At 39.0% G+C, this 12495-nt stretch overlaps 1 protein-coding gene across 1 annotated transcript; it reads left to right on the top strand.

Moving 5' to 3' along the window:
• The first annotated feature begins 9938 nt into the window (after positions 1-9938).
• On the top strand, positions 9939-11432 carry LOC135168407 (twist-related protein 1). The gene has a single exon (XM_064132536.1). The coding sequence runs from the start codon at positions 10147-10149 to the stop codon at positions 10882-10884; it is 738 nt and encodes a 245-aa protein (XP_063988606.1). The 5' UTR covers positions 9939-10146; the 3' UTR covers positions 10885-11432.
• Positions 11433-12495: the final 1063 nt, after the last annotated feature.

Genomic DNA, 12495 nt, shown 5'->3' with positions numbered 1-12495 from the left:
AATTTAAAAAATTTTGGGGTGAAAGAATGAAGGATTTAAAGCTCGAAAAATTAAGTCAAAGGTCAATAGTATTATAACACCTCCGAATGGTGTGTATGTCAGGCCAATGGATAACAAGACTCGCTGGGATTTTGGCGTGGGCGGACGTGTCAGGTGGGGGGCTTTTACAGAGGTCTCGTGGTCACGAACTTTTCGGATTTACTCGTCATCTCAAAATGATGATGGGATAATACTCCTCTCCTTCACTTCTGCAAATTTCACCCGGTGTTTCATTTTTTTTTTTTCGACATGTCGACACCATTCACCGTCTAAATGGAGATAATCAAGTCGAGTTGATAGAAGAATTGGGGAGTTTATGAAGCGTTTGGGGATTTTTCGAGTTTAATTTTAGACGGTAATTGAAATTTTCACATGAGAGTTACAATGAGAATATTCCACTTAATAAACATAATGAGAACGGAGATGAGAAAAAAAAACGAAAAAATGAGGACAAGATGAAGTCAATTACATGTCATTAAAGCGTCTACCAAATCTATTTTATATAATATTTCCACAAGGGTTTCCATTTCAATTGTCAAAAAATAAATAAAAAATCATTCGACCCCCCATTTTGAGTCAGCGTCAATCGCAATAAAAAACTCCCCAGGTAGAGAGTGAAAGTTAGATTCCAAAACATTAACCCAAAAAATGGGTGTTGCAAGATAATTCCAAAGGATCATTGGAAAATTGGAGAAATGTATATCCAACTGTTTATAGTCAATTTTCGATAGAATCGAGGCATCTCATTCACATGGACGAATTTTCACCGCCTACGATAGGTTATATGTAGAAGAAAGAAAGGGGAGCATGAGTGGGTCTTTGGTATTTATGAGAACAGACAGAATGGGCGTTGACGCGTAGAGAGCGGTCAACCAAATAGAGATGTTCCAATGGTCCAGCCGAATGATGATTAATGCTGCCATCACTGGCCGTGGGTGGCCCAACAATTCTTTCGACTCATTTTTCCGCTCCTTTCTCTCATCTCTCCCTTCTCCCCAACCCCATTCACATTTTCCATTGCACCCCTCCACCCTCACAGACACAATTACGAGCATTGAAAGCAGTAGAAATAAAATACAAATAATACGACTATTAAATTCATTTTGCGGGTTTGAAATTAAAATTATTTTATGAAGATTAGAATGGAATGTTTAAGTGCAATACAATTGTGAATTTATTCGTAATGATGACTGGTATGTTGTTTCAAGCGTTCTCAGGGGTGATTAATATGACAGCTATAACCCGTTTCTCATAGTGACACATACACATTTGATTTGTGGTTGAAAAATACATCCACAAATGCCAAGTTTGTAATGAAGTAACCCGCCTCTTCCTCAATATATGTCTGTTCCATTGGCCGACGGCTCGGGGAACTACGTAAATTTTATCTCACCTATTCCACCAACACGTGCTGCCTTTTTTTTTTATTCACATATCATTGGACTTTGTCCAGCACTCAATTTGAAGTAATATGTTGAAAGCTCCTGACCATTCTACCGATGGTCAAAAATTATTCAGAGTTGAATGGCTTGAATGGATTTTTCTGCCCAAAATAATTTTTAATCCCCTAAAATGGGGTTAAAACATATTGTTTAATGGACATTTCATGGCAAATGAAATTGATTCGGAGGAATTAATGGAGTTCTATCTCTGAAAAATCATGCGTAGTATTCTCCCTCCAAGACAATAACCCTCCCTCATTTCGGAAGGGGTCTCAGGGTCCAGATGGGACAGGAAGCCGTATAACACGACTAAGAGTTGGCGCGAGCGATAAAACAGCTTCAAAACATTTCCCCGCACATTGAAAGGCACCTGCCCCTGGGAGAGGATATATCCCAGATGCTCAACGCTGAGGTACAAAATGACCTATACGGGACTAAAATTCTACAGGCATCAAGAGGTACGATTATACAAATGACCTAACAACCGAAACCGTCGTGTTATGCTTCTTCATTTCTAACGCAGTATCCAGTGAATTACATGAACAATCACCATTTCTGTACATACATGAACGTGTGGATATCACGGAATGTGTGAGTGCTTGTTGGGAAAAATACCATAGTATCATTACCACTCAGTGATAGAACGATTTATTTATTTCATGAGACGGAACGCGCAGTTGGGACAATTTAGATAATAATTTTTAATAGTGCATTTCACATTATTCTTTATGAGTAATTTTTGCGTAGGAAGTACTTTTAATATTTGGGGAGACAATAAGATACCCATTGAAAAATTAAAATTTTTATTTGGTCGAGGAAATGTTCTCGAACATTAAAAATCTAGGGAAAAAAATTTTTTTCTCATTTTTAAGAATTTTTAAGGATTTTTTTAAATTTCTCTGCGACTCCAGGCATTTGAATGTCTTTAATTTTGGCGCCTTCAAACCCCGTCTTCTGAAAATAACTTTTCATACCCATGCCATTGTGCCCCAGGTATCCGTGAGTGGATTGTTGGCACGTGGTTGCAATAAGTCGATAGAGTGGTGAAGATGGCACAAGCCGTTGGTAGTAGTCTCTCGGTTATTATTTATGAGGCAATGCTGTCCGGAAGATTCTGCGCCCTTTGTCGGTTATTTTGCCGTCATGACAGGGAGCAGGGGCATTAAAACACGAGGTCAGGAGTCACAAACGGGTCAATTTGTTCGGTGATTTTTGGTAGAGATCTTGGAAACTCGTTTGCTTCTCTCTAATTATTAGGATACTGGGGAAGATGGCTTAACAACTTTGCTATTAGCTTCTAAAAACTAGTGATTGACAGAAATTGAGAACAACGCTGGTGGTAGTTGCCGGGTGGTTTACAGTATTGGTATGGGATGGAATGGGCTGTAGAAATTTCTTCGATTTTGTCGCTCCAGAAACACCACAAACTTGGTGACGGAGGAGAGGAAGATCATTTGTCCTCGTTCTTGGGAAATAATAGAAATGAGTTATGGTTAGGCAATATGGGTTAGAGGGAAAGAAATTGCCAGAAAATTATTTGAAAAATTTTTAAGGGAAAGCTATTTACATTGCTAACAACGACAATGTTAATGAATTTTTTTATAAATCGTCCGTAAGGACATTTGAACGGGCTGTATAGTTTGACATAGTCGGTAACTCGTCAGGACCACCCGGTGAAATTTGGATCAAGTTGGTGTCAAGTATCCTACGACCTACGGAGGATATTTTGGAATTTCTTTGACACCTGTAAGCTTGCCAAGGCATCAGACTATCGATTCTTATCCTTTAAATCAATATCCCACAGGGATTAAAAAATTTCAGGGAAACAGGAGTGATCCATTGACTAACTTCAATATATTCCAACTATTTGTTGCTCGATTTATCTCTGTGTATCTGTTGACCATGCATATTCAGTAATTTCGAGAGATAGAAAGTGATAAAGGTGATTGAAAAAGTGAACGTTGGAAATATTCTAGCCCATTTTTTCCTGCATCAATTTTCTCTCAGTGTAATCTTGATCGTTCACTTTTGGAAAGAAAAAAAAAATAAGGAAAACAGCTAAATGTGGTGACAATAAACTAGGTCTTTACGGACTTAGCACCTATTTTAACAGCCTTCTATCGAAATCTCTCATCAATCAATACTGTACGGGTTCTAACCGATGGTTTGTTTCACCTCAATTCTCGGCTTAGTTTCTTGGAGGACGATCTGGATCTTGGGCCTTGGTAACCCTCAGAAACTTCCTTTCTTTATACGATCGGGATACGATCTCTTCGTGTAAACGTATCGTGTTCGACAACCCCGTACCCCGTGTTATCTTGTAATCCTTCCTCAGTTTTTGTCATGTTTTGATGATTTTTAAAATAAAGAGGATTGATGTATCGCTCCTCCCTGAAGATCTTTGACAGTAATAGAGGACAAATGGGACAACTAATAGGGGAACGCTTACAAAAAGTTCGATTTTCTTTGCGGGAGTTTTGAAAATTTTTCTAAAATCATAAATACATGTTTTTTGATTTTATTCCATCCGAAAAACAATGATGATTCGATAAATAATGAATTAACCGTTCGTTTTGATAATTGATATTAACGGAATATACCCGTTAATTCCCCCCACGATCATCGATAAATTTCAAAAATATTCCATCAAAATTATAGTCAATTTTTCAACGTTGAAATATCAATTTCCTGTATTACAACATCACAATAGCCACCACTCGAATAATTCTCCCCTTCACTCATATAAAAAATATGTATACAATGTATACATTTACGAAATTATAAAAAATAGCTTCTTGCTGCTTCCGCCCGCTAATTCAAAAAGAGAGATGCGTCTTGTGGATGTTAAGGGGGCCCCCTCTTTTGTAATAAAGTTTTACGGGTGAAGGATGCTTTAAAAGTAAACATATATATGTATATATATATATTAAAAAATAAAAAATCCAGTGGATCTGAGTGAGACAGTGAGAAGGCATTGGAAGGGCCCCGAGGGCCTATCGAAATTCGAAGATGAAAGTCGATAGTGGCTTAATCGGGCAAACTGGTGGGGTTTTTAGTCGGTAGGTACAATACATATACCAAACTTGTATATCACGGGGCCGCCTACATCCGTTGCCACCCATCACCCGTCACTCAATGTTGGTTTTCTCATACTCCGACGCATTAATATATACCATACACCCTTAATTCTTACCTACGTGCCGAATATCCTTAATATTTTTTTTTTGTGCGAGTGTGGCCTATCGCCATGTAGTTCACGGTCTCCGGGGGATGATGGGAGAGGGGTTTTTATCCTCAGTGTGATCCGGATCGCGTTGTAATTGGTTGCTTGCGCTATAAATCACTAAGAGGGTCCCAATATTAGCTCTTTTTCAGCGATTTTTTTTTTCAAACTCCACTCGACTGACCCGGGCAGATAGTTTTGGGGGACGAGGGGGGAGAGGAAAGTCTGGGAAAAATTATTCATGGAGAGAAATTTTCTGGAGATATTGTAGTAATGCTGGGGGTAAGGGTGGCTGGTGATGGTTGGGAATTCATTCTCAAGGAAATTTTGAATTTTCACGTTTGTCAATGAATTTTCATTTTAGTTGCAAGTTGAAGTGTTGGAAAATAAAAAGAGGAACTGACTCCTTCCTTTTGTCCATTTCACTGTTGATTTTCAAACCAAGTATTTGAGCCATATGGGTAGCATACGGCGAGCAGGGCTGGCTGTGGCTTTAATCTACTGACAAACTACTGTCAAAAAAAGCGATGAAAAAAAAAATCAGGTGGGCTCAAACGCACTTTGAGCGTCTTGAGGGTGGTAAAGAGGGTGAATTACCTTCTCAAGATATAGAGAGACGTCCTGGCACGCGTCCCTCCCCTCCACCCGTCACACTTTCTTAAGCTTTTATTGAAGTGATTGAGCATTACACCAAAACGAAATATCAAGAAGAAATACTCCCTATGTTTGTAGCCTCAACTAAAAAATATTTGGGAACTCTTATGGCCGATAGAAAAAACACGTGTTATAAAAAAAACCCTTGTCGTCTCATTGCACTGAGATACTTGCTACCTAGAAAATGAGAAAATGGTGGCACGTGGGATTTTGAGGAAATCGGAGAAGGGAGAAGTGTTTTTTTTTTTCTCCAAAGGGGAATAGATCGGAAAGAGTGAAATGAAAGGCAAAATGTAGGTGTTGTATGGAGTGTTGAGGCTGTGTGAGAGAGAGAGGGAATTATTTTTGGTTGTTCCCAACATATATTCCTCGCTAGCCAACTGTCCCAGGTGTATATACGTAAAAGTCTTGGGTCGTGTGGCTGGCGCGTGCTCCCTTTCTCCTTTTCTACTTTTACCTTCCCCTAAGGTTACAAATTCCCTCCCTCTGCTCAAGATTCACCAACGATTATTGTTTTCCCTTGATCGCGACTTAGAACACGCGATGGTTCATTGAAGAGTTTCAAAAATTTTGAGTGTTAAATTTTTTTCCGTCTCGATAAAATTCAATTTTCAATATTGGCTTTAGATACTGTAATTACAGTCATAAAATTGAGGAGAAAAATTGCGGTACCAGTAACTCGTAATTTTACGACTTGTCTTCGCCAATTTTCTCACATGTTTCAAATCATTGACTTATTCATGCTCCACTGCTTTGGCTATTGATTAATTGCGTGCTGGGGCTCGAGGCGATATTTTACCATGAAAAACAATTGATCCTGGTAGCCAAACAGGCCTTCTGAATCAAGGGTGGTTTGGGGAGGGGGGGATAGACCATTGGAGGGTCTATTATGCTAATTCAGTACCACGAAAACGATGCACCGAATCCCAAACACATCGTTTGACACGCATTATCCAATTCACTCCTCTCACCATTGGCCATTTTACGTTTTTGTAATTTCAAAGTATACACAAGTATAGTAGGACACAATGTAATCACAAATAGGAACCGACGATGGGGGAGGGAGAGGGGAATTGGAAATAATTTTTCAAAATGTGACTGCAAATTTCCTATGCAGTCGAATATTTTTTGCCTCGTTTTTTTCTGCCGTGCAAATTGTGATATCAGTATTGCAAATTCGAAGGGATCAGTGAAATCTATTACGCATCCTCGAAAATGATGGCTCATAACGCAAATAATATGGACCACACAAGATGATTTCACCATTAAATTTAGCATATACGCGAGTCCCATGGACAATCATATCGTAATACTGTATTCAATTTTAGTATTGAATATTAAACAGTGATTTTCATATGTGAAGTGAATTTAAAGGGTTCATATTTTTTGTAACCGTTTTTATTAATCAACTTTTATCGTATCCCTCGATGGACTCTCATGTCCTTTTAGCCCTTTCCATTTCCGTCATTTTTTCTATATTTTTTTTTGTCATTTCTCTGCCCCCTTTTCTTGATTGATCGGTCCATGATTTATACTAATGAAAGGAAAGAGTCAGCTGCCTCCTTTCATTTATTTAATTAATAAATTGTATTAATGATCACCGTTCAGGGAAAAAAATTTTTATTTTTTTTCTTACAGCGAAAAAAAATTGTTTTCTGGGACAAAAAAATTATTAAAATTACGTTAGATTAGCAGAAATAGATAATTCAAAAATTACACCGTGAAATAGTCAAAATTCCTCCCCCCTGACCTTGACTAGCCGACGTCCCACTCCCCAAATAATTCTCAATGTGGTAGCGAGACTGGATAATTCGATGATCGAGTTCCGAGAAAATTCGTCGAAGCCTCTCGTGATTCCCCTCTTCTTTTTTTCATCATTATTTCGTGCGTTAAAAAGTACCCCGAGGCCATCACCACCACGAAAATCTTATCGATCTATCCTCAATCATAATTTAACATATCAACTGCATGCACAATTCAATATTTTCGACTTAACACATAGAAATGTTTAGTAAAAACTTATCCATCTCATTTCCTCTCACAAAAATTCTCACAAAATGGAAAAATTCCTCCGATCTGTAGTCTCGATTTTAAAACCATTAATCCCGCGATTCAACATCTCCATCGCCTCAATTTCGAATAAGGTCTACCCAAAACCCCCGGTCAATGATTGCATAATGACGCTGAGAAGTGACCTAAAATCCCCCGAAAATCCCTGGAAAAAAAAAACAAAAGAATCTGAATCGATTGATCGACCATCAATCACCGAATATCTCAATAAATACAGTGACCAGCTCAGGGGTGGCTCTATCTTCCCGCGCCGCCAGTTCGCTCATAAATAATTCCCTAGTTGTGGAGGAATATTACCCCGTGGAAAAACGTGTTATTTGCCACCGAGCTCCACCAAATGAGTTCACTTTGTATTTAATTACTCGTCTCACGCCCACCCGAGAGTCCCGAAATCTCTCGACCGCCCTCGAAGAACAGATCACTCTCCGCTCCACTCCTCTTATTTTTTTTTCCTCTCCCCCCACCCCTTCATTCGCAAAGAGTCGTTCCAACTTTCATTCGTTCTACCGATCCCCAAACGTTTCCCTAATATTCTTCAGGGGATTTTGAAAAACTCCCGCGAAGCATTTGGATAAAAATCCACTCGCCTAATTACTAGGTTTCACCCCCGAGCCGAACGAGATCTTGATAGATGAAAGTAATTCGTTATTATCATTTTGGCTGGGATGTTGGACAACACGGAATGGCCTGTTGTTCCATCGAAATCGAAAGTGGGTTGGAACTATTTTGAAAGGGGATTGATTCATACCCCTGCGGCTGCCCTCAACGAGAGGGGTATTAAATCAAATTTTTCCAATTTTTTGGTCATTTCGGATTTTCTCCTTTCATTTTCTTTTCATTTTGTCGGTTTTTTTTTCTTCATGTGTGAAATGGACTTTGGATTTTTTTAATTTTCCGAATTTAATCGAGGGGTGGTACGTATAAGGGTTAATTATCGCGTTATTCATTATGAAATAGTGTCCAGTTGAGTGAAAGAAAAAAGACTCGAAAGAAAATACGAGAGATGAAATAAAGAGTTTGGAATCCCCCAAGGGGTGAGGGACTTTAAGTACACGACGGATTATTACTGGGGGCTGCTACTTAGACTGGACATTTTTTGGTGTTGGCGGCCCTCTGATCGCGAAATACAAGATGCTAAGGTGCACTCTGAAATGACAGAGGTGTGGGGGAGGGTGGGGGCTTCAGAGATGGGAGGGAGATGGAAAAATTGGGCAGAGATCGGGTTGCCAAGTTTTTGGGGTGGAGACCACCTAAGCGCTTCACCGCAAAACTTTATCCTACCTGTTTTCGCTAATTGAGCGAGGAAAGATGTAACTGGACCTTACGCCCCTGAGGTATTTGCACCCTTTTTATTTTCTTTTTGGGAAGGAGGAGAAACATATTAAGCGATAGCATCTTGCTTTTATCATCTCTACCACTTCTTTTTTTTTTCTTCTCAACATTTGTCTTGGAAAATCTTTTCAAATTGCGATTCATTTTTGAAACGTCTGTGCTCAGCAACTCCAGTCCATTCCATTAAATATTTCTCTCCATTCAGTATTTTGCTAATTTTTCATCCAGTCCCCATTTTTTTTTTTCCAAAAATTGGTGTGGACCATCTCTACACGTGCATTCAATCTTCAGAATCATTTACAAGTTTCTCGGAATCATTAGGTTCGAGGGATACGCGTGCCGATATGGAAAAAAAATTTGCTTTTTTGAAAAATAGACACGTAAAAACGAAAAGGAGGGACAGGCTACTGATTTTTCTTGCCGCCTCGGGATGACTCGACGTGCCGAACAATAGCGATAATGAGAGGAGAACTAGTGAGAATAAAAGGGAGGGGGAAAATAACAGAGATAGCGGAACGTAAACGAAATAGGGAATGACCTGGGGAAATAATAATGGAATTTGCGGTTTGTCCCGGAGTCTCTGACAATGTAAATCTCTAAATGTTGAATACATACTAAATTATTGGCCATGAAATTGACTATTGGAGTTATAGAAATTCGTTGGTAGTTGAATCCTCAATTTTCTTGTTATAAACACTAAATGGAGAGTGACAGGCTTTTACTGTCATATATTTTACGACACGATACCATGATTTTACAATGAATTAATTATAATTTTGAGTGATTATGAACCTTTAGAAGTAAAGTGACATAAATTTTTGAAATCTTTCGAAACTCTCACCCAATTTAAGATGACTACGAATCCCATTATTTTAACAAACTAATTCTCTCCTTATCGTCGACAAGAAGTAATTTGCAATTATCCCCCGGCAATAAATGCCCAATAGATCGTATCCCTCGTGAAAACCGTATCACCACGAGTGTATGACACACCGCACATACAGGTAGAGGCGCCGTGTTCCCTGCCACCTGTTAGAGATCCTCACTTGGGCGGCCCCAACGTATCTCCACAAAAACCAGTGGGGGAAATACTCTGAAAGCCCATTGGTAGTTCGGCACGTGCTGCTCGAGGGTGCCTCGCTCCCCGAGAGCATAAATCCCCGGTTCTCCGGTCTTCCCACCTCAGAACCACCTCGAGTTTTGAGCGAGCATTTAACCCCGAGGAGTCGAAAAATTTTTTCAAAAATTTCCTCCCCTCGTCACTTGGAAAAAGTCGTGGGAAATTAAAAACAAGAGACAATTGTTTAAAAACTTTGTGAGGGAAGAGAGGAAAACTCAAGTGCTTGTGAAGTTGATTTTTATTCGTGTGTGCAAAGTCTTCGGGAAATGGAGTTCCAGGAGATGTTCCGGTACAGTTACATGTTTCCTACTCAAGAGGATCAACACATAACCCCGACGTATATGGAGCTGCCAGAGTATACCTTCATCAAGGAGAAGAGTGTTCACCTGCCACCGGTGTCATCTGTACTGACAGTTCAACCCCACATGATGTATGACAACAACAGCGATGGCTGGAATACCCCAAGTCCCCCAGCGAGTCTTCGCTCGGTCTCACCCTCGACAACCCTCTCAGCGTCCTCGGATCTGGATCGTTCTGGTCATCAAAAGGAGATGATCCAGCCGCAAGGAAAAAGACGAAGGGATCGACGAAACTCCGATGAGGATAGTCAGAGGAATGTCCTTCAGGTTCATGTTCAAGTGACTGGTGTTGATGATGATGAAGAGGACAATACTGGGGAGGAGAAATTGTCGTCCAGGCGGAGCGTTGTCAGCACATCGAGCTCATTCGAGGAGCGAATGGACATCGATCTGGAGAGCGATGGTGCCAGTGATGTTGATGAAGCCACCAGGAGGCGGGGAAAGTACGTGAGTTCAACTGTTGTCAGAAAACGAAGACTCGCTGCCAATGCTCGGGAACGGAGGCGTATGCAAAATCTTAATAAAGCCTTTGACAGACTCAGGGCTTATCTACCGTCTCTTGGAAATGACAGACAACTGTCTAAATATGAGACACTGCAGATGGCACAGTCTTACATCACTGCCTTGTACGATTTACTGCAGTGATTTATTTCATTGTCGTTCTCGTGATTTTTAGTAAATTGACGGGAATTTGTGTATAAAATTGTTATGTTTATCGGAGAGACTGAGTTAGGACAGTGAGAAATTGTTGGTTTAGAATTTTTAGAACCGCAAAAGAAGCACGATCAAGAGTTGAAGTTTTTTGGAAATATTTGGGGAAGTTGGGAAAATGAAAGTTATTTTAAGAATTAAAAATTGTAAAGAACAGTTTCTTGCTGCTGGAGTTTGTAAATTTTTGTATCATAAAATATTAGATTAGGTCATAAGTTTTCTGTATAGAAAAACAAATGCGTAAGCAAAATTATTGAGATTTTAATTGTCGAAAGAAAACACTTTATTTTGTACTGGCTAACGGGAAAGTTTATACTAAAAATATCATTTCCACCGATTCCATATATTTTTTAAATTTATTAAGAATATGTAAAACACATATGCGTATTTTTTGAAGGAACTCCTCCTGAATTTATTTTATATATTATCTATGTAAAATATTTATAATACTATTGTCGGTGCGTAAGTACTTGAGACTGAGATGTAGGCGATATTTTTCCTCTGTGAAATTACAGAGTGCAAATAAACTTATAAAATTTATATAAATCCTGTTGTATTACATAATCATTGTTTCTCTCTAAAAAATTCTCTCGCTTTTTCGTACTATGTGATTGTGGGCTTCGAGAGGGAGGCTACGACGAAAATGTTCCCTATCGTCATCGGTGGTCCCATGTCGTCATTCGAGAAGCAGCCCATCGAACGCTTCGTCCTGGTGCTCGGTTTCATCGCAATTTGAGATGGCCTATTCCCCTTCCTCCACTATCTTTCGGCGTCTAGGTATAGGGACCCAGTGTACATTCAATTTTTCGTATTGAATTCCCAAAATTTACCCCATGGTAATTCATTGATTGGTGATACGTTCGAGGAGGGATTTTATTTGTTGAAAATAAAATGACTTCAATTCTAACACTAAGATTTTTCACACGAAAAATCAAAAATATTTCACATTATGAAAGATAAGAATGGGTGGGGCGGAGAGAACTTTTTTAGGGAGAAACTCTTAAAGTTATGAGGGAAGAAAAATTCCATGAAATTTTATTATGAAATCTTTTACTTTCTTCTTCTTCACGAGAATCCTTAGAAAGTTTTCAATAAATTATCATTTTTCTTCCCTCAATTTTTTTCAACTAGAAAAATAAATTATTTGACATCGAAGTAACGAAGCGAAGAATAATTTAATGAAATAATTGTTGAGCCCAGCGAAAAGCCCTCATTTATGTGCATGCGTTATATTTTTCATTTATTACATATCAAATGATACGCGATTCCACACGATAAATTTCTAATGAAATGCGCCCAAATAATTTCATCATTAATTTAATGAAGATAAAAAAGAATATGTGAATTTTTAAAAAACGAAGGACCACCTTGCAAGCATCCCCTTGTTCATCAGCGAGGCGCAACACAGAGTAGGAAAAATTTTAAAGGAAAAAAACCAGAAGAGACTCATTATCCTTAGAGTTACGAGTCCAAAGCGGCAACGGGTTGTTGTTAAACTCGAAACGATTTTGAGCTCCTCAGGATCTATCTATGCGCGCGACTTGG

This window comes from Diachasmimorpha longicaudata, chromosome 13 (genome assembly GCF_034640455.1).
Source record: "Diachasmimorpha longicaudata isolate KC_UGA_2023 chromosome 13, iyDiaLong2, whole genome shotgun sequence".
NCBI classification, from domain to species: Eukaryota; Metazoa; Arthropoda; class Insecta; order Hymenoptera; family Braconidae; genus Diachasmimorpha; species Diachasmimorpha longicaudata.
Note: the sequence above shows the minus strand (reverse complement) of the source record. Positions and strands in the feature narration are given on the sequence as shown.

What these genes read in the sequence shown, in the direction of transcription:
- LOC135168407 (XM_064132536.1), top strand. Translation starts at nt 10,147, where the DNA reads ATGGAGTTCCAGGAGATGTTCCGGTACAGTTACATGTTTCCTACTCAA.